The sequence below is a fragment of the Argiope bruennichi genome, chromosome 2, assembly GCF_947563725.1.
Source record: "Argiope bruennichi chromosome 2, qqArgBrue1.1, whole genome shotgun sequence".
Lineage (NCBI taxonomy): Eukaryota > Metazoa > Arthropoda > Arachnida > Araneae > Araneidae > Argiope > Argiope bruennichi.
In genome coordinates, this window is record NC_079152.1 from 115,550,408 (window position 1) to 115,573,772 (window position 23,365).

General features: G+C 28.8%; 1 protein-coding gene across 2 annotated transcripts; it reads left to right on the forward strand.

Moving 5' to 3' along the window:
- Window positions 1-1,229: 1,229 nt before the first annotated feature.
- LOC129961042 (solute carrier family 35 member G1-like) lies at window positions 1,230-22,777 on the forward strand. Of its 2 annotated transcripts, none has more exons than XM_056074850.1 (2): window positions 1,230-1,289; window positions 19,319-22,777. In XM_056074850.1, exon 2 carries the CDS (start codon window positions 19,350-19,352, stop codon window positions 20,364-20,366), a length of 1,017 nt encoding a protein of 338 aa, XP_055930825.1. In that variant the 5' UTR covers window positions 1,230-1,289; window positions 19,319-19,349; the 3' UTR covers window positions 20,367-22,777. The 2 variants fall into 2 exon arrangements, with proteins under 2 accessions (XP_055930825.1, XP_055930816.1); XM_056074841.1 differs by lacking the exon at window positions 1,230-1,289 and adding an exon at window positions 12,433-12,580.
- The last annotated feature ends 588 nt before the right edge of the window (window positions 22,778-23,365 follow it).

The window sequence follows — 23,365 nt, forward strand, 5'->3', positions numbered from 1 at the left end:
TAATATTATAAAGTCGATTTGCTTCGATTTTTGAATGTCGTTTTATTTGCCGTGCATCAATAAGAGTATTTTTTATTTAAGATAAAATGCACAAAACTGGAAAAAACGAAATGAAAGGAGTAACAAACTCATGAAGAAATAAAAGCTATAAGTAGAGAATAAAATATATATTAAGTATTCAATATGTGAATACTGTCATTCTAAAAACATAATAAAAATTTAGAAGCTGTTTTTATCACAATATTGTATGTTAATTTAAGTTAAAGGAAATATAATGGAATTGTTCTTTATATGATGTAACAAAACTTCCAGTTTTTAGTTAATATCTAAAATAAAGTTATATTATAAATGAATTAAACATATAAATATAATATATATAAAATTTCATTTAAAAGAACTCTTATATTCATTCATGCACTTATAAATTAAATCTTTCTTTAAGTAAATATGTAATGTGAATATAATACTTTTCCGCTTTTATTGCGAAAAATGTTACACGTGATTTTTATATACAAAATGCGTATTTCCTTCAAATAGATATATTGCTTAATAAATTAAAACAATTGTATACTAAGTTCATTCAACTCTAGATCATGACAGTAGTAGGACAATTTGTAGTTCTGAAACGTATTTTATAAAGTCAGATATGATACAATTTTATTTTTAACATCTCTTCCATTATCAAGTTATGTAAAATTGATAAGCTCTTTATCTAGAAGTCTTTTACATATAATTATATTTAATGTAATAATTTTGAATTAATGTTAAAAATTAAATATAACAAAATCAGGATTTTTTTTTTTCTGCGAAAATATTCCTTCTTTTTAATCGAAAAACATTTTCTCGGCTCATATTAAAATGATAAGTGTTAATAATTTCGTTTAATGCATTAAAATGAAAAAAATGAAAGTAGTTAAACATTTCTATAATAAAAAAACAATAATCAAAATCTTATTCTTTACATGACACTGCTTTATTATTTATTCACTATTCCAACCCAATAAAAAAATTTCTACAATGAGTTCCTTCTTTCTTGTTTAAAAATACAATAAAATTCAAAAGCATTGTGACCATTTATCAGCTGTAACAACACCAAACCACAAACAGTAAACTATTTAAAAATTCTTTACCCTAACAAGTGTCGTAAATTCACCATCATTTAAACCAGCGACTGTGCAAAGAGAAATAAACACCTACCTTATTGTAAATCGCGTAATACAGAAACGTTTAGATCACAAAAGAATCTCAAAACGTGTGGACATAGACATCGAATCTAGTATGCGTTGTAGGTAAGTAGGTATATCAAATTTCTAAACAGCTGTCCATCACTTCACAAAAATTACACATCAATGAATTCGTAAATCGAAGAAGCTATATGTTTGAGAGATGTTACAAATGCTCGATTGGATTAAGATGTAGGCAGTTTGATGCCTATGATAGTAAATGGTATTCTGAATTGCCCATTGGTCATCAACCAACTGAACGCATTCATGGCCTTTTGGCAGGAAGTGTGTCCCTGATGGAGTAACCCATCGTCGTTTGCGGAAATGAACGCCACCAACAGTTGTAACCTGACCACAATGTCATTTAATCACAACTTCAGTGTAATGTCTACAATAATGGTAAACTCTACGAAATGAAGTTCTCTAATAGAACTACTAAGCCACCACTAGCTGAATTGTAACTACCCGGTTAGCACAGAAAGTTGCGCAATATTGTACAATAGGGTAGAACAAAAATGGCCTTAAGAATATTTTTTTTTTAGATTTTAGTTTGGTAATACTGCGGAAAAGATGCCTTTTAGGTTCCAAAACAATTTTTTAAAATTTGGTTGCAATATTACATTATCTTGAGGTGCCGCAAAGAGCTTGAAATTTGTAACAAAAATTGTAAAAATGGAAATTTTTAAAATGGGCTTTTAAAACTTTTTCTTCGTTTTTACGTTGATAATAGTGCGTAAAAGTTGCCTTTTAAGTTCAAAAACAGAATTTAAAAATTCTGGTTGCAATACAACAATATTGCGAGGTGCCGCAAAAAGGTTAAAATATGTAAAAAAAATTGAAAAATTATAAATTTTGATAAAACATTTTTATGAATTTTTCGTACATAAAATGTTACAAAAGATGATTTTAAATATATATATAAGCATTAAAATTGGAAAAATTATTAATTACAAAGTATAATAATAAAAAAATATTTTTATGTCAAATTTTCCGTTTGTTACTTTTGTATCCTTCTGAGCCATGATTACAAATGTTACAGCTCAAAATGTTTGTTTCTATTTCCCTGCCACATTAAACTGCTTTTTAAATTAAATTTTGGCATATTTAAACGTGAGTCAGTTTTTCTCTTCAGTATCCTTCTCTTGCGATTGAACCACGAACATTTTGACCAGTCCACCACGGCCACTAGCCTCATAGCTCTTTCCATTGCTTATATGCGACAAGGAAGCCGGAGAAAGTCAATAGCCGAATGCCTTATATAATTTGGTTCAGCTTCAGATGCATTCTGTATAAAGTTTTAACTTAATATTAAATCGTACAGGCACTTGGTAGTTCTATCGCTTCTTGTCTGTTTGATGGATCTGGTTGGCTTTCCTCTTTTTTTTAAAAGAACACTATTGTTCTTCAATGTTGTTATTCTCGTCCGTAATCATTTCTTCTGCACTTGTATTTTTTGCCCTTTCTTGATTAAACTTAACTATTCTCTGAAGTTCTTTACTCTTTCTTGTTTCTTTCTTCCTCAAAGCGCTTGTGGTATCAATATCAAGATCACCTATAACCATTTTCCTGTTAAGGCGTTGAACGTTTAGAATCTTTTATAACTGGCGCTTTTTCTTTCTCTTTCATACAGGTCAGCAATATCAAATTAACGTCTAGTTTCTTCTCTAAATTCTGTAATAATAGTAAGTAAAAGTGTCCTTTTAGGTTCAAAAACAAAATTTAGGTTCAAAAACAATTTAACAATATTGCGAAGTACCACAAAAAGCTTAAAAATTGTAAAAAAAATTGAAAAATTATAAACTTTGATAAAATATTTTTATGAATTTTTCGTACATAAAATGTTACAAAAGATGATTTTAAATATATATATAAGCATTAAAATTGGAAAAATTATTAATTACAAAGCATAATAATAAAAAAATATTTTTATGCCAAATTCTCCGTTTGTTACTTCTGTATCCTTCTGAACCATGATTACAAATGTTACAGCTCAAAATGTTTGTTTCTATTTCCTTGCCACATTAAACTGTTTTTTAAATTAAATGTTGGCCTATTTAAAAGTGAGTCAGTTTTTCTCTTCAGTATCCTTCTCTTGCGATTGAACAACGAACATTTTGACCAGTCCACCACGGCCATTAGCCTCATAGCTCTTTCCATTGCTTATATGCGACAAGGAAGCCGGAGAAAGTCGATAGCCGAATGCCCTATATAATTTGGTTCAGCTTCAGATGCATTCTGTATAAAGTTTTAACTTAATATTAAATCGTACAGGCACTTGGTAGTTCTATCGCTTCTTGTCTGTTTGATGGATCTCTTTTCCTCTTTTTTTTAAAAGAACACTGTTGTTCTTCAATGTTGTTATTCTCGTCCGTAATCATTTCTGGTGCACTTGTGTTTTTTTCCCTTTCTTGATTAAACTTAACTATTCTCTGAAGTTCTTTACTGTATCTTGTTTCTTTCTTCCTCAAAGCGCTTGTGGTATCAATATCAAGATCACCTATAACCATTTTCCTGTTAAGGCGTTGAACGTTTAGAATCTTTTATAACTGGCGCGTTTTCTTTCTCTTTCATACAGGTCAGCAATATCAAATTAACGTCTAGTTTCTTCTCTAAATTGTGTGAGGTTGGAATTAAATTTATCTGAACATTTTCTACTTTTAAACTTTAATAAATTTCTGTATTTAGCATGATAAGCTTTTATTATTTGTTAAATTCTTTTGCTAGTAGTAACAGGAATAGAAATTCTTGACCATATTTGTTCTATTATCAGAACTTTAGTGTCACATATTTCGCTTACAGAAGGATCTTTCTCTGAAGCAATTTTGAGGTTATGTCTAATATAGCAGCAAAACTAGATTCGTCAGTAGTGTGTTCAACTTCAAGCAAATCACTAAATGTCCCAAAAATAGAACACTCCGATATTGTCTTGTCTTCGCTAATTAGACTGAGCCATTTCTATTCACAGTAGAGCACACAAGCACAAACTAACGAATCGATTATGTTAATCAGTTACACAATAGACGAAGCGGAGACGTCAACTCAACTGAACTCGGTAAAGCTATTGATTTGAAATCAGCTCGGTCCTTGTCACCGGACACAAATAAATCTCCACCTTACCTCAATAACAACCGCTCCAGCGACGACTCAGTGCCATGTCACTGCAATAGTAAAACTGTTTTAATACTTTTTTTCATATGACAATGCCTAATGAAATCATTTTATTTAGGTATTGTGTAAAAGTGCTTAAAAAGTTGAAAAAGTGTGTTTTATGAAACTTTAACTTTCTTGTGGCACCTCAAAATGTATTCTAATATTTTTTATAATTTTTATTTATGTTATCTATACCGAATGGCAACTTTTCTACGCTATTACAAATTAAAACTCAAGAGTTGATTATTTCGGAAAAAAAACTTTAAAATGTGGAAAAAATTTCAATTTTTTAAAACCTTAGCGTCTTTGCGGCACCTCAAGACTACTCGAAAATTTTTCATATTTATAATTTATTTTATCTACACCAAAAAGCAACTTTTCCGCGCTATTATAAATTAAAAATCAAAAATTGATTTTTTCGTTCCACCCAATTGTACAGTACTGTTCTACATTATAATGTATTATTAAATATTCAACAATAATATACAATATTGCGAATATTGTTTAATATTGATCAATATAAGTATGCTACTGGGGATATTGTGCACAGGAATACAGAGGAGAACTTTGTCCTTCTCTCTTGTCAACCAGCATACTATGATTAAGATTGCGCCGACTTTCAGTTTATCGAAAAAATATCTGCCATTCAAAAGAATCGATTTTCTGATATCAAAATTTTTGAAAAATTCTTTTACCGAAACTGATTGATGTTCAAATCGAAAGAGAATCGAAATGCAGAACGGAAGCTAACTTCAACCATTGAATTTCTGAACGAGCAATGTTCTTAAATTCGATTGGAATGTTGATCTTATTTTAACTGAAGTTCAAAAATAGCGATTTACACCTTATTAAAATTTTACATGTGGAATCTGTGTTTAAGTCGAGTTTGTTAAATGTATCTCTTTATTACAAAAAAGTTACAAAATAGTACGTACTAATGAGCAACAAGATCCATTTTTTCAATTTATATTATACATTTGTTATGATCAATATTTTATGGGATTTTCCGTTTAAGTTGAACAAATATTCATAATTCTTTACAGTATAATTAACAGATCCTTCATAGGCAATAATATTCGCATGTCCACAGGAAATATTTTGCATCTTTTGTAATGGCGAACGTTTTTTATTTGTGACAATCCAGACTATTCTATCTCAGATGGAACTGAAACAGAATTTTGCGATATATTAGCAAGTCTAAAGAAGTGGAAGCCCTCTCAATTTTTCATTTAAAAGAATCGTATATAGGGTAGCAGGTTGAGTCTGCAATATATATTTATTTAAATATTGTATATAGCCGTATATTTTCAAACCACAATATTGCGTTATATGTGAATCGTATAAAGATAGTCTGGAAGAGGAGAAAACAAATTAAATTTTTATGTAGCCCTCAAAAGCACAAGAGTGTAATTTAGTAATATGTTCCTCTTACACTCAACCTTCAACTGCTGACGTTTCACGCTTCTGTCAACAAAATTTACATAAATATTAAAAAAACAAATTTATTGACTTCGAAACTTATTCATATCTCCGATTGATATTTGATTACGTCTTTCGATGTACAATTTAGGGGTTTTATACGAATTTCTGTCGGTTATGAAAGAATTAATTCTAAAAAACTGTCAAATAAAATACATGAAATATTTACAGAAATTGTTCAAAATCTGTACTTTAGTCAATTGCTTACTGCGTCATGCTTTAGGTATTGGCGATTCATCCCTTAAGAAAAAATTAATTTTTTAATTAAATATTATTTTATTTAATTTTAAAAAGGATTTTATTTTATCTTCAAGTAGCCATATTCTCTAATTATAATTATCTGAATTGTATTTGACGAAAATTACTGAAATTTTTTTACTGTTAGCAATTTCTGACAAATGAAAATGAATATGCTTTAAACATCTGCATTTCCATCAAGGTAGCAAACAAAAACAAATTGAACAAACAGCTGAAAAACAAAGGAAAATAAAAGATATTTGTATGAAGCAACATCCTGCGTTCCTTTTAGCTGTCATATGCAGTCCCATCTTATGTTTCTGACTTTTTCTTCCCCCCCCCCCTTTTTTTAAATACTTTTTTATTTTCTATGATTTTCAAACTTTCAGAGATGAAAAGTAAGCAAATTAAAAACAAAAGTGAAAATGCAAATACTACCATCAATCAACCAAATTGAATCGCATTATTTACATCTTTCATTAAATTCTTTTAAGCTTATTTTTAATTGAATATGCTTGTATTTCTACATCAAAGGTCTCCGTTTTAACTTGTTATTAGTCACTTTAAATCTAGAAATATACATATATCTGCAAATGTATAAGATAAAAAATTTGAAAAAAAATTCAGTCATAGATAAGTGTAAAAGAAATATGTTACTAATATATACTTTTATGCTTCGGAAACCATATAAAATTTAATTGTTTTAACTTTTTACTATCAATCTCCATAGAAATTTAATTGATTTCTCGATATTTAATGAACTTCTAAAACTAGAAATATGCACCTAACGTTGGTTTAATATTCACATATTCGCGTCCACGAAGTTCACAAAAGTTTCTTGTCATTGAAACTATTTGAAAAGAACTTAATTGGAATATAAAAATATAAGGCATTAAAATTCACTACAGTATAATAAAGTTAACTGCCTCTTACGAGTTAATATAACTAAATAAATACGATTTATTAAAGTTACTATATATATATATATATATATATATATATATATATATATATATACACAAAGGTATTAGAATCAAGTTAATAGGAAAAACAAAAATTCAAAAAAATTATAAAAAATATAAAAAAAGAATCCGGCCTGAAGACTTTTTCAAGGGTCACCCTCAGGCAGGATTCAAAGAAAGAGATTTTTTCTGTGAGGTAATACAGACATTGTCTAATAAGGATTCCTCGTGACCCTCGTGTATTTTTAATTTGTTGTGGTTCATTTCTTCTTATTTGTTGTTTTATATTTCCTTTCTGGTAAAATGGTATATCTCTTGAGCATAATTTCAGGGGATTTTCGGGTCACGAGGAATCATTATTAGACAATGTCTGTATTTCCTCACAGAAAAAATCCCTTTCTTTGAATCCCTGCCTGAGGGTGACCCTTGAAAAAGTCTTCAGGCCGGATTCTTTTTTTTATATTTTTTATAATTTTTTTGGTTTAATTTTTTTGAATATTTGTTTTTCCTATTAACTTGATTCTAATACTTTTGTATCAATTCATCTGTGTTTTAGAAGTAGCTGCAATTGTGCTCTCTAAATACTATGAAGTTCTTTTTTTGGTTTTAGTTTAAATAGGTTATAAATTTTAGTTGCGATTTCGAAACTGTTTTTGTTTCGTTTTCATTTTAGTTTCGTTTTCAAACTTTTTCTTACTTAAGATTAAGATTGGTTATATATATATATATATATATATATATATATATATATATATATATATATATATATACACACACTGAGTGGCCAAATTATGATAACCAACTGACAGTTTTATGCAAAATAATGAGCTATTGCATCACAGTGTCGCCGCTAGAGGGCGAGATAGCTACAAAAAGGGAATGTAAGGCAAGTGAACCATCAATTGCACTGTGTTACGCGCGGAGATATGAAAAAAACGTGACTTAACTGAATTTCAACGTGGGATGGTTGTAAGAGCTAGAAGCGTCGGAACCAATATCAACAAAACGGCTGGCTGGTCTTGTGAAGTGTTCGAGATCAGCAGTTATTAATGTGTACAGAGAGTGAACTACCAAGCAGAAAACCGGGTTTCAACGTCAGGCTTATGGTTGTCACAGACTACTGAATTCTCGGACTGAAAGGAGACTTGCCAGAGTTGTCCACTCCAACAGAAGAGCAACAGCAACCTCTGCTGTCAGCCTTGAACAAGAACAGACGTCTCCAGTTGGCAAAAGAGCATAAAGATTGCACAGTAGATGACTGGAAAAGGTTCATGTGGTCTGATGAATCACGCTTTCAATTACACCATACAGATGACAGAGTTCAGATAATGGCGAAAACAGCACAAAAACATGGACCCCAACTGCAATGCCACAACACTCCAAGCTGGTGGAGACAATATTGTTTGGGGAATATTTTCTTGACATTGCATGGGTCTTTTGATTGTAACAACGTTGGAACAGCGTCTGAATACCCAAGTGTATTATCATGTTTTCGCAGATCAAGTGCATCTTGTTATGTTAATGATGTATCCTGTCGGGGATGGATACTTTCACCAAGACAATGCTCCTTCCATACAACAGGTTATTGACGTCAGATTGTTCGGAGAACATGACGCTGACTTTACCTGCCTTCGTTGGCCCGCACAATCAACAGATCTCAATTCAATTCCGAATTAGTGGGATGATATCGAATGGGGCATCAGACAGCTGGATCCAGTACCATTCAATCTAAAGGAACTGGAAAGTGCAGTTCATCGGATATGGGGTCAAAATCCTCCTACCACCTACAACATCTCACAGAATCTATGCCAAGAAGAATGCGAGCAGTATTACGGGCTCAAGGTAGTAGTCCGACACTGTATTGAGGGAATGGTCATAATAATTTTACCACTCAGTATATATATATATATATATATATATATATATATATATATATATATATATATATATATATATATATATATATATATATATATATATATATATATATATATATGCGTGTGTGTGTTGATGCTCCTCTGCCAAAGCTTGCTGTTTTAACAGCAAAGCTTCTTGTTTCCTCAAAAGCTGCTTGCTCAGCTTTTAAATATTAAAATTACTCAAATTATTCTGAAACGTTTCCTTTAAATTATATATATATATACGATATGTCTCAACAGGACAAACTGTTAGACCAAATTAGATTCAGATATAATTTGGAAGGTCGGAATGTGCTCAAAACTATAGCTGAAATCATCAACACATAAGCAAACAGTTACTCGTTAATTAAACAATAGCAGCAGCGCAATACTCGCTGTCCCACCCATTCACAGTAGGAAAACATTCCAAAGAGTGAACTAGCTCTTTGCATGAGCGTTTCATCTTTCACAGAGCTCCAACGTGCTATGAATTTTCTAAAAGCATCTCAGATTTCGGTTTTTAATACAGATATTAAATCATAATTCTTTTCCAGAATCTCTATTTGTATTGCTAATTCAAGATGATATCCGTAAATATCACTGAGTGAGGGCAGTCATCGACCTGGTATCTATTCGGCACTCATTACGAATACCTGTAAACCTCTCTTCTTAATAATGATACTAACATTGCAGGAAAGCAATATTTCAGATTATAATATGATTCGATAACATGATTCATATACGATATTCGAAAAGTTCTGAACAACTTAAAGGTTTGTTCAAGCATTTAAAAAAATACTTAATTTAACATCGGGTGAATAGATTAAAAATGGTTTATAATTGCATGCAAAAACACAAAAGCTCAACCACAGTTAGTATTATTTGCAATAAATCCTGTATCAAATTATTCTTTGTGAATCCAGCACACTCTTAGCAATGTGAGACGCATTTGGTTTGTAATCTTTTCCAACACAGACGCACCTGTGTTCCCTAGTCTCTGCCATCTCAGAATTTCTGTACTTTCTATCTTGTGACATCTTTAGCAGAATGTAATGATATCCAATATTTTTAGTCCTATATATATATATATATTATCACATCAAAGGATATCCCTGATTTTTTTAGTATTATTGTATTTCTATTTTCATTGCTTCTTTATCAATATTTAATTAATTAATGAATATTTATTTTTTATCATTCAACTAACAGATTAATATTGTAACGAAAAATTTAAATGCATTCGATGAGTATACAACAGGCTCAGTAACGGATAATGGAACTTTTCCTACAGAAAGCACGCATTTACAGTAGAAAAGACAGACAAAGTGTACACAAACAGCAGTTGTAGCAAACAGCAGAAAATCGGGAACAAGCAAACTTTTAAGTACAAAGCGGTGAGAGATACCTCGCCAGACATCGATAATTCAATGAACGACTTCGCTCCATTATTCGCTTGAGCTCAACTCAACTGATTGCTTCCTCTAGTCGACTTCACTCATTTAGCTTCGAATGTTTCTGAATAACTCCAGAATAAAATTGCAAAAAAAGCTATCGCTAAGAATCTCGGCTATTCTGGATCCATCATTTTTTTCACTGAAGCCACCAAATTTGTCATGAAGGCTGGCTCATTCACCCAGCATCCATAAGAGCTATCTAAAAATCTCTTCTACACCATAAACTTAACTGCAGAGAGAGCAGTAGTACAAAAACATGACAATATGTTCTGTAGGTATTGAGGTTGTATATTTTCATTGAGAACAAACAAGCATACGTAATATCAAATTCTATCACATTAGAATGTGAATATAATATCAATTACATAATTGTTTCTTAACAAAGCGCAATTAAAGGTAATTTAATAAAATTAGGGAAAAAAACACTCGCTAGTTACTAACATTGTAAAACTGATTTAATCTGATATTCCTATTTTCTCATCATATTTTTTTTCATTGCTTCTTATGCTTGAATAATCTGAGTCCTATATCAAACTCTTTTTAGGGGACTGAAAATTTTTCTTGGCTTGCAGAATCAATGTCCCGAAGTAAAATTAATTTATTTTCCTAACTCGAAAGCTTGCAAGGATCTTTTCAAAATTCTCTATGTACTCTTTTAGTTCAAATCAAAGGTAGGTAACAGATGTGCACAATCGTTTAAAATTCCCTAGAAAAAAATTTCATGTTTCACATACTCGATCACGTGAAACATGATGGTTTACACATGGTGGTAGCTTTAAGTTATCACAGGAAAAATGATAAATGAAGAATCAAATCTAATAACTTTAAACGCGCAATTCTTGTATACATATAAATTTATTTATTTCGTGTATCTCGGAAACCGCTCTAACGATTTGAATCTAATTTTATATTTAAATAAGGTTTCGTTTTTTAAATTTATCTATATAGGTATCTGAAAAAATGCCATTTTAGGCACAAAAAAGCATTTCCTTTTATAACTAACTATTAGAATAAGTATATTCAACTTCACCGGCAGAGTATGCGCAGTGCAGTAAAGTGGTCCGAACAGCAGGAAGAATGCGTGTGTTGTGGATCCTTAGTTCGAGTCATGCTTTTTGCTTTATTTTTTATGTATTTACATTTATTATTTTTGCTTTTTAAGTTCATCAGTATAGATGCCTTTCCTGAATAAACGCGATTTTACACAGAAAACAAAATTCAAAACTAACTATTAAAGCCTTTTTCTAACTGCTTTCATACTGACAATGTCATATGCGCCATTAGGACCCGATTTTACCATGGTAAAACCAAGTTCAAAAATTTTAAATAATGATGGATAAATTGTAAAAGGAATATTATTAATATAGCAAATTGTTTCGAATAACATGTTAAACTAAGTGCTTTCGTGATTTTTTTTATTTCAATGACCAGTTCATTTGTAGATACGATTGAAAAAATATTCATATGTAAGCAATATATGATTCGTATCTAAATAATTTCTCAAAAAACACGATTTTACAAAAAAAAAGTGGGGTCTTCCAGAAATTAAAAAAATATTCTTGGTCTTAACATGTTTTTATGGTTCATATACGTAATTTAACATGTAAATCGTGATTTCATTTAGTTATCTGATAAAAAAAATATATTTGTTAAAATTTTGAAAGATCGATTATAAATTAATTTATTACATCCTACAGAATTCAAAATTGTCAATTTTTAAAAATTATTAAAATTCATTCACCGTTTATCTGATTTCGGATCAAATATTTAAAAAAAAATTAAAAGATTTTTTTTATCTGTTTTAAAGCAAAGATATTTAAAGCAGGATTAAACTTAAGGATACCAGATCATATACAGGAAACCTTCAAACGCATCCAAGTTCAAATTCTTAAACATCCACCAAGCAAAACAAGATTCTGTTACCATGACTACCACCACCAAGGTGTTGACAACTTCAAATGCAATTGTTCCTTTTCTGCCTAAGACTGAATAATTTATGTCTTGTCGCAAAATTCCCGCTTGATTTTTAAATCCAGCGTAAACTTTGCCTGTAATTTCTCAAAAAAATTCAACGGTTTACATGAGGGTGAAAATAGCAGAGATTATTTTTGTTTTCACCAAAACACACTAGTTCTAGGTCACCGCATTAAAACAACATGAAGAGTATGAATTAAATGGTGAGTCGGTAACTTCTTATTTGTGTACTTTGTTTAAAAATTTTTGTTAACATTACTTTATTAGATCTAGTTTATTTTCTTGTTATTATTTCCTTTGTTTATCAAATAAATATCGGTGCATTTGACGTAAAATAATACTTTTCGCTCATATAAAAAGTTATATATTATTTTCTCATCATTTTTTAGGAAATAACAATGACCATTAACGTTATTATAAACGTTATTAAATGCCTAGAAAAGAAAAAATAGTCGTAAAAGAGAATGAAATTGTAATTTATAAAAGAAATATAATTTATAAAAAATAACTTTTAATAAAAGAAGTGAATATTTATTGCACACATATTGGCATTTTAAATTACTTTTTATAGTATTTAACGCTTTCCACTCAATTTTTAATAATAATATTTTTTTTTTTTTTTTGCTCTAAAATTTAATTTTTTGAAACGCTTTAAGCAGTAGTCGAAAGTTTTTAAATATACTTTCAAATATTTGCTATTGTTTATTTTATTACTTTACTAAATTTTCTAAACAAATGACGAAGACCTGTTAATAAATTATTTCAAATTTATCACAGATCATTTTATGTTTAATTATATTAGTTTACATGGATAATGTATATAATAATTTTTCATTGGATGTTCTTGAAAAATACTTACAGATATTACCTTAATTTAGATAACTTTTTGAGTATTTATTAAGACAAAGTATTTATTAAGTGTTCGCTCGTTTTCGAATAATTATAGAAACTATTTAGAATTTCAATCTACGATTTAAAATGTTAGCAAATAATTGTAATCGAAGTTTGAAATAAATTTTCAATTAAACTTAAAATTATTAAATTTTAGAACTACTACATATACGAATGAGAACAAAGGGGATGGTATTTAACTGTTCGAATTCTAACTTCTATATGAATCTGAATAATAAAAGTATGAAATTGTTTTAAAACCATTCTTTTATTAATGTGCTGAAAAATAGGGGAAATTTTATCCAACATATAACAATCAAAGTCCAAAATCATGAGAAGCAGATGAAAATACTCTTGATTAATTTAAGATTTAATCGTATATATAGAAGTAATCCAAAATATAAGCATTATGAAATTAAAACCTATTTCTGAAACAATCTAAATTATTTCTAATTATTTCGGAAACGAAACTAAAAATATTTCAGAAACGAAACTAAAAAATTAGAAACTAAAAAAAGTAGAAAAAACCCCATTGTATTTTGACAGCGCAAATGCACCTACTACTAAAACACAGATGAATATAGATTAATTAATTAAAAAAACCATGTTAAGAGGAAAAAATAGAATAAAAATTAAACCAAATAAAATAAAAATTCCGGCCTGAAAACTTTCTCAAGGGTCACCCTCAGGCAGGGATTCAAAATAAGGGATTTTTTCTGTGAGGAATCTGACCTTAGTCCAACAATATTGAGCCCTCGAGACCCGAAAATCCCCTGAAATTAAAGCCTAAGAGATACACCATTGAAATGAAAAAAAAATTACAAAAGAATACAACCACTAATTAAGCAAAAAATACAATAACATAAAATAAACTATCTATGGTATGTTCTTTCCTTTTTGTTTTAATAATTGGTTTTGAGAGTTCTGATATAGTTTATTTTGGAAGTGTTCGTTTTTTTAGATATTCATTGTCACATTCATTATAATTTTGATAAAAGTTTATTATGCTTATACAATTTTGCATTGATCTCTATATTTCTGATGAGAAAAAAATATATTTCTACTTACATAAAAAGAAATATTTTCTTAAATATTTCATTTTTTATACTTTTATTAGGTTTTTTAATCTTTTATAATAAATATTGTAGAGCTTTGTATTCCCTTTTTTCTTTATATTGATTTCTTTCTAATTTAATATAACTATAATCGAATAATAACTAAAATTAAGGATTTAGCTAATAATTAAATACTGAAACTATTAAAGTATAATGATTTCAGTAAATACTTAACTGTACAAAATTTCAAATCCTCTGTTCATCAGAAAGTGTTTAAGAAATTGATTATAAAATTCCTTTAAAGGCAAAAGCTAAGTTTAACAAAAGCTGTGAAAAATTTGAATTCATAACATTTTATAATATCTTTAAACAATTTTAACAAAAATAGTTTTTAAAACTACTTTGAATTATCTCACTAAACAGCAAAATTATTTTTAAATAGAAGTTAATTTTAAAAATTTTAATATTTAATTTATATTTCATATAAATATGACGGAACCTTGAAATCAAGTATTATGCAGATCACTGTGATGAACTGGTTGACATCGATAAAAATTTAATTTAATTAATCTATTTGCTAACTGTTAGATTTTTTAATTATTAAAACTATTTTTTCTTTCGTGCTCATTAATTTAATACATTTTTAATTCTAAAACTTCAAAAAACGACAAATGAATCGACTAAAGTCATGAATACCAACTTCAAATTTCCATTTACAAACATAAATTTAATTAATCTAAATAAAGACATGCAAGATTGCATGCTTAGCAGTAATATTTACTGCCAGAAAACTACTAAATATTTCTACGTTTAGATAAATCAAAAGCGCCATTATTATTTGCTGTATATTAACTCATTTACGGAAGTAAATTTCCATAATAACTAGATACTTTCTAAATATAAAGAAATTTGTATTCGTCTTTATAAGCACTTAAATTGTTAAATGCTATTACTTTATTTTATTATTTTATTTATTTATTTACTTTTTTGGGAAAATATTTCTATTTCATTAGGATATCTTTCGAAAAAGAAATATTGCATAAAACTTGTAAAATCACATGCTTTAGACTATGGCCAGAGAGTTCCTAAACATTACGACATTTAAATTTAACATTTTAGGTGTTACTAATTATTAGAAACCATACATGAGAATAAATTCTCATAATAGTTAGGTAGTTTCTAATTTTGAAGCATGGTTCATTTTTTTATAAGCAGTTAAAAGGATGCATACATTTCTTTCTTTACCGGTTAGTTAAACACGAAATTTGTTATAAAAATTTATTTAAATATAAAATTTAAAAGGATGATAATCAAATCTAAATATATTTCAATTGTTTTTTGTCAATTTGAATACGAATACCCTTTATAACATTGAAGAAAATATAATATTTTTATCTATCATTTATCAAAGTGATTTAAAGATTTATGCTGTTATGAAAACTCGACCGGTGCTGTACATGAAGTTGTAAGATAAAAAAAAAATAAGGCATTTAATGTTTGATAACGTTAATAATAATAATAAGGAAACATGAAGCAGAGATAGAGCATACGAATAGAGAACACTTGCAGAAACTCATAACAAAACAGTTATTAGGAAAAAGCTATAGAACTCAGGATACATAGCTAAATCTGTTCGTTATGCGATCAACTTCAAAAAGAAAGAATAACTAGAGATAGTGTCTCATTCATGCGATTTCCTATGCCTTCATTTCTGTCGCCAAATGATCACCAAAGTCTCATGTCATTGACCCGCATTCATTCAATATCATTTAAGAATTACAAATAATCTCTCTTATCAGTAGTGATATTAATGTCACAAAAAAGTAACAATATACATACAGGGTAAAAAAATTTATACGATATATTCGCTGTTTTTGATTATATTTTAAATTTTACGTATCAAAAACAATTCCATAAAACTGAAAAAGGTTAAGACAATATTATCCAAGTATAATACTTAGATGGCATATTATGATTTTTATAAATATATTTGAAGTGCTTGACTTAATTATTATTACTTAGTGAAATGCAGATTTTTGGTTTGTGTAATAATTATTTCTTTTTTAATTTAACAGAAATCAAAAGTGTTGGCAAAATTGTTGTATTTAAGAGAGAAATTAATGCCTTAGAAGATACATATTTTGAGTTGTTAATTTTTATTAATTCTTGTGTAATTTCCTATCTTTAAAATAGAAAATCATATAAACAAAACTAAATATTTTTGACTCTGTTTTCCTTTTACATTTAACTGAGATGTTAAATGAGTTCCTTACGAAATTTGAGAACGGAAAAAAAAGAAACATTGATAAAAAATTCTACACACCGTATATATTTGAAATTTAAAAATATTAAAATTCAGTTGAAAACTCTTTGTTTCCAAATAACATATAATATTCATTACGAGCACTGCAGAATTTTATTTGTATATAAAATTAGCATTTTGTTATTATTATAAAAATATTACAAGCCTAATGAATTCGGAAATATTGACGTATCAGATATTCAGAAAATTCAATGTAACAAAATGTGGCTATTCAGAAAATTCAAGTATTCAAATCTTTTTCACAGAATTTTAAGTGTTGAAAATTCATTGCTTGAGTTTCATTTTTCAAAGCTAAGACTTATGATGCAATAATTTTCTTGAATCATTTTATTAGCACTGTATGAAAGAAAGGCTGCAAATAATAAATATAAAAATAGATATTTTAAACGTTTTATCAATAGTTATGATAGCTTTCATAAACCAAAGATCTAAGATTTAAGGAATCAACTGATTAGAAATGTTTTGGATTTTTTTAAAAATCTTTTAATATATTGACAAACTAAAATTACTCAATGAATAACTGTTTAAACCTCATGATAACTTAGAGGTCAATATTTTCAAATGATAGTTTCTGAAATTTTGGCTAATGATAAATTGCTAATGATAAAAAACAATAGTTGGTATTTACGATAGAAGGGATGATTTCAACTTTAAAATAACAAAACTATGCAACTACCATTATAATCTAAACTCTAAAATTTTCAAAAATCTATTTTTCTTACAAGTTAACAGGATCAAAAGGGTTTGCAATAATAAAAATTCCTATATTGAAGCATCAAACAATCTCATTAAAAATTTAATTAAAAATGAATTTCCTAGAAATTACTGTAATGTCAATTTTTTAATTAAACAAGGTATGGTTTGGGATTAATCCTTTGGCTTAAATAAAAATAGAACTTTCCTTGCATATTAAATCACTCAATAGATGGCACTGGGCGCCTACAATTTTTTACCTAAAATACCGTTAGCTTTGTGTTTTTAAAAAGCGGGAATCACAATCGATAGCTTAAAATGTCCTTGACTGTTGATGATATGTTCTTGCCTTTTCGTTTTTTTCTTTAGTGTTATTTTATGGTATATTTTTTGTTGTTATTTTTGTTATTGTATTTTTACTTAGTAGTGGTTATTTTCTTCTAATTTTTTTGTTTTGTATTTTCCTTTCTGTTAAAATGGTATATCTCTTGGGCCTAATTTCAGGGGATTTTCGGAATCATTATTAGACAATTGTCTGCAATTCCTTCACAGAAAAAAATCCTTTTTTTTTAATCCCTGCCTGAGGGTGACCCTGAGGCCGGATTCTTTTTTATTTGGTTCATTTAATTTTCCTATTAACTTGATTTTAATATATATATATATATATATATGTATGTATGTATTAGTCAAGTTATTATTTGTTTCATTAGGTTTATTTAGCTAACATTAGAACAATTATAATATCTGCTTGAATAATATTGTATTCAAATTAGATAATGGAAAAGCTGGTAATCATTTTAAATAAATAAAAACAAATATATACTTGTACACTTAATGAAACAAAAATCTATAGTATAAGATAAATCATTAACACTTTACAAATTTTCTAGAATATGAAGCAAAACTGACTATTTATTAAGAGAGGGGTATCATATTGATCCCTCTAGGGCTACAAAATACAAATACGTCACTGATGATGAACGATTTTACTAGAACACAAAGAACACTAAAGATCGTACATCGGAACATACTGTAATTTTCAATAATGTCGAACAAAAGAAGTTTTCGGAATGAAACAAAATAACTGTTCCTTATTTAAATTGATATCCTAGCGTGAAGTTTCAAGATTTCATATATTATGAGATTTTGAAATAGAGAACAAATTTCGCACTATCAAATCAGCTTTAAATCTTGGTCCTTATTAAAAAAATTGGAAGGTAGACACCCTTTTAGTTTGCTTGCTCATAGGCCACGCCATATTTAGCATACATTTGTTCTCGTTCTCCTTCATTTGTTGAAGAATGAGCAATCAGCAATGTGTTCAAAATGCAATGTCAAATGTCTGTCCACCATAATATGTCAGAATAATCAAATCTTAATGTTCAGTGCTCGAGTTTTTTACCAAATGCCTACAAATTTCATACTCAATTTTACTGAAACAATGCCTCATACTCATATTATTCAATTTTTAAAATATATTAAGTTTTATTCTCTTATTTTGTTACTTAGAGGAACAATTTCCCATATTACTAAAATGTTATACTTTCTTATTACTATGATTTTGTCTTCTAATTTCACGTAGTACAACCTTCTGATTTTTGGGAAAATGCCGAAGAATTTTTTTTATTCTTCTATCTCTGATTTTTTTTTATTATTAAACTATTGGGCATTTATAGAAGTAATGCTGTGATTATTTCAATCAGTTAAATTCTTTTACATAATTTATCAAGAAAAAGAATTTTTAACTTAACCTAAGTACATACCCTAAGTTTAATTTAATGTATTAACTTAAACAATGCTACTTTTTCTCGACTCACAAGCAAAGAGAAAAACTTATGAATAAAAACTAATGTCATAATTGTTTTCACCTATTGAAAATACATAAAAAATCTATTAAAACGTCTTCATCAACGTGATGTGAATTGACCTATTTCACTCTATTCTGAATATCTATGAGTAATTTAAATTTTCTGTTCTAGATTATTTCTGAAGTTGTGAGAATACCTCGGCATGCTTTTCAAAAGGAAGATATTCCATCTTCAAATCTTTGCTCTGGAGCAAAGCAAGAACGATGAAATCAGGAATAGCAAGTATTCCCCACTGAAGGGACTCCTGTTCGCAACTATAGCCTCTATTTCCTATTCAGCATATGCCGTTATAGTAAAATCAATTGCGAACATCCATCCAGCACAATTAGCACTGTACCAGTTCATCGGTTTATTTATTATGTGCATGCCTGAGACTGTAAAATGCGGACAGAACCCATTTGGACCAAAAGATATGCGCATTTTTCTTATTCTCAGAGGAATCTTAGGAGGAATTAGCATTTTTCTAAGCTGCATGGCCTATCGCTACCTACCACTTGGAGAATCTGCCATCATAACTTCTAGTACACCCATCTTTGTGACAGTCGGAGCTTGGTTGTTTCTTCATGAACCATGTGGTATCTTCCAGTCTATTGTTGTAATTTTCACTGTCATAGGTGTAATTTTTACGACTATGCTACCAAACCAATTCATAGGAAAAGATGTTATTTACAATAAAGAAAACATTTATGGTCTCCTGGCAGCTTTTGGAGTACTTCTATGCAGAACGTTTCAAATTCTTTTCGTCAGAAAAGCAAAGAAAGTGCACCATTCAGTGATGATGTTCAATTTTGGCTGGGTGACTATTATCGAGGGTTTGATTTTGCTGCCGCTATTAACAGATTTCAAATGGCACGAATGTGGTACACAGTGGATTTACATTCTATTGATTGGAATATGCAGTTTTTGCGGCCAAACATTCCAAAATTTATCTCTGAAGTGTGAATTTGCGGGCTCAGTTTCTACCATGATGGCTGCAGTAAATATTACTCTTTCATTTTTGTTGGATCTATTCTTCTTTCAAGGTATTCCTGACTCTTTCAGTATAATCGGTGCTGTGATAGTGGGACTATGCATTATTTTTTCAGGCCTGAGAAAGTGGGCTTCTACTCTACCTGAGAACTCATTGCAACACAAGAGGTTTAAATGGATTTTAATTTAAAAGATTCAATGAATAAATAATTTCTTTTTGAAGTACAAGAAAGCGACTGATATTTGCATAAATCGTAAGCAATACAATATAAATTTAATTCAAGCACCTGCAATATACTATTCATTGAAATAGTTCCGAAAAAAGAGCTGTAAAAGACAAGTGATTGTAAATGATAACATATTAAAAAGAAAAAAATCACGAAATATCATGTAATGCACATGAATCTATCGTCATGTTGTTTGTGTGCCAAATGATGTCGGGGTTCATATTTGCTAGTTTACGAATATATATCATATAAATGAGGTTTCTCAAGTAATTCAACATCAGAAATTATAAAATTCCAAATCTAATAACAGGAATGAAAGTGGGAATGTGCGACTAATACAAGATTTTTGCGAAGTATTTTGAAAAATTAAATGCTGACCGGGTTGGAAAATAAGTAAAAGAGTTATTAGAGTTTGTTAATGAGCTATATTTTCTTGCTGCAGCAAAGGACTAACGAAGAACTGTAATATATTACGATAAAGTTGTACGTTAACTGAATATCCTTGTTTGCTGTGGATTCTTTCTTCAAAAATATAGAAACCCATCAAAATTTTTGTTACGAATCCAATTCAAAATTTAGTTTTAGAGTAAGCAAGGTTAGATCTTATGTAGTCTTAAAAAAGTGATGGGAACTGTTTTCTTTCTTCATTGAGCTGCTATGTCTGTTTTTATGTCTTTGAAAATTCTTGTGGGGGAAAATATGTCTTATCATTTACGATATTTTCCAGAAATAATTATCGTGTACCTGAAATCTTTATAATATTCTAAAAGTTTATGCCTCATTAATAAATGTACCAAAAATTGAAAAGTAATTGGTAACTCTGAATCTTGCGAAAAATACGGTACAACACATTTTACACTTGGATAGGTTAAATCCCCTTGTCTTGTTGCAACTAGAGTGCAAATGATTGCTAACCCATTCTAATTGGTCAGCAGTAAGCGTGAACTAGGTTGGATGTTTATTTATCAACAGTAAAAACAACATTGCAATTCAATCCGCCTTGTTGTTGTTACTGATTCATATCTAATTTTTGATGCAAATACATTGACATACTAAAAGTTTATGTAAATATTTGTACTATTAAAGCATCCTTTCTATCTATATAAAATCCATACTTAAAATTCTAAATTTAACTCTAGCAAATCGATAAACTTCTTACTTTTTTGAATTATTTGCATTGAAACAAAATGGAGAAAAGTGAGAAGCATCCAGAAACTTGAATCCATTTTTCAGACAACGTAGTTATCAGATGATTTGTTCATAGACATTTGAAATAATAACACTTTAATTCCATTTCAAGAGTTATTAAAGAAAAATACTATTCTTTTTATAAGAGTATACATTATTTATGACCAATTTGTTTGGGTTAAGACCTTTGGCTATTAAAAAAATACAACTCTTGAAAAATCTTTAGAATTACGTCTGTATTTCACTGGCTTTTTATAACTAATTTACCTTTCCAACTGTTTTTTGCTTTGTTGATTGCTATTTGCATTCCATTCGCCACTATGCTAACTGTATTTATACGCTACAACTTGTTTTAAATTTTATTATTTTCGTAAAAGTAGAATTCCAGTTCTATTTTCTGTTTCCTTTCCATTTAATTCTAATGAATGAAAGTATACGAAACTTAGATAATCTACTTTATTTCAAATATTCAGTGGTTCAAATATTCATTGTTTGTTCAGTGGTTCAAATATTCATTGTTTGTTCAGTGGTTCAAATATTCATTGTTTGTTCAGTGGTTCAAATATTTATTGTTCGTTCAGTGGTTCAAATATACATTGAGGACAAATTGTTTTATGTAATTATTTTTATGAACTGCAACTCGTTTCGAAATTGTGCATTATTTTTATGTTAATGGACGCTCCCGAAAATATATCACACCCTCAGGATTTTTTTTTGTCTTTCTATTTGAATCCTAATGAATCATAATCATTTCAAATTTAATTAATCTGTTTCATCTAAAATATTTAATGTTTCAAGTATTTTTGAGGATAAAATGTTACCATGTGTTGCAATTTGTTTCAAAATTGTGTAAGTTCCTTAATGTTAACCCCTTAACCATTATGTCCGAGTGTAATTTATGCATTGTTTTATTTTATTTTAAGTGCGATTTAAAATTATTATTCATATACGTTATAATTCCGTTTAAATTGATGCCTAATCCATAAAATCTCTTCTACAAATTCGTATCTGAATAAATACCACAAATTTCCATAGCAAAAGGTGTCATCTCATTAAATAATAAAAGAAACAACGCACAGTTAAGGAATTAATGAATCCGTCCGCAACTATATTTCCAACTCAGGGATCATATATTACTTTCCGTTTCAATCCTAATAGAACACAATTAGCTTGCTTCATCTCAATTATCCTGTTTATAATGTATTTTTATGAATAAATTTCTTTGAATAAAGGTTTTCATGTATTGCAGTTTTCATGAATTATTTTTAAATGTTCTATTATTTTCATGTTGATTTATGCTTTAGAAAATAAACCTCCCTCCCGAGTAATTTTTATTTATCTTTCTATGTCAAGCCACAATATGTACCTTGATCAATAGTAGTAATTTGATGAAAATCGTGCAATTTGAAAAAAAAATGCACTTTATGAATTTCTAGTTCAAACTGCATCTAAAACGTAAAACTGAAGCAACCATAATTCGTGAAATCGAGTACTGTTATTAAATTATAAACAGAGCTCGATTTTAATGAAGAGTTCTAATAAAACTCATTATCTGAATTTTGCTATAATATTTTGATAAACAGTTTCTTTTCAAATTGCATGGAGCTGATTTTTATTTCATAATTACGCTTTATTATGCAATGAAAAATGTGTAAAACTTCAGTTTCTTTATATATGGTATCTCTTAATTTAATTTATATCCTAATTAATTTCCTATTTTTTTTTATCTTAAATGAGTCGATGTTGCTTTATTCTAAAATTTTCTCTTATATCC

What these genes read in the sequence shown, in the direction of transcription:
- LOC129961042 (XM_056074850.1), top strand. Translation starts at nt 19,350, where the DNA reads ATGCTTTTCAAAAGGAAGATATTCCATCTTCAAATCTTTGCTCTGGAG.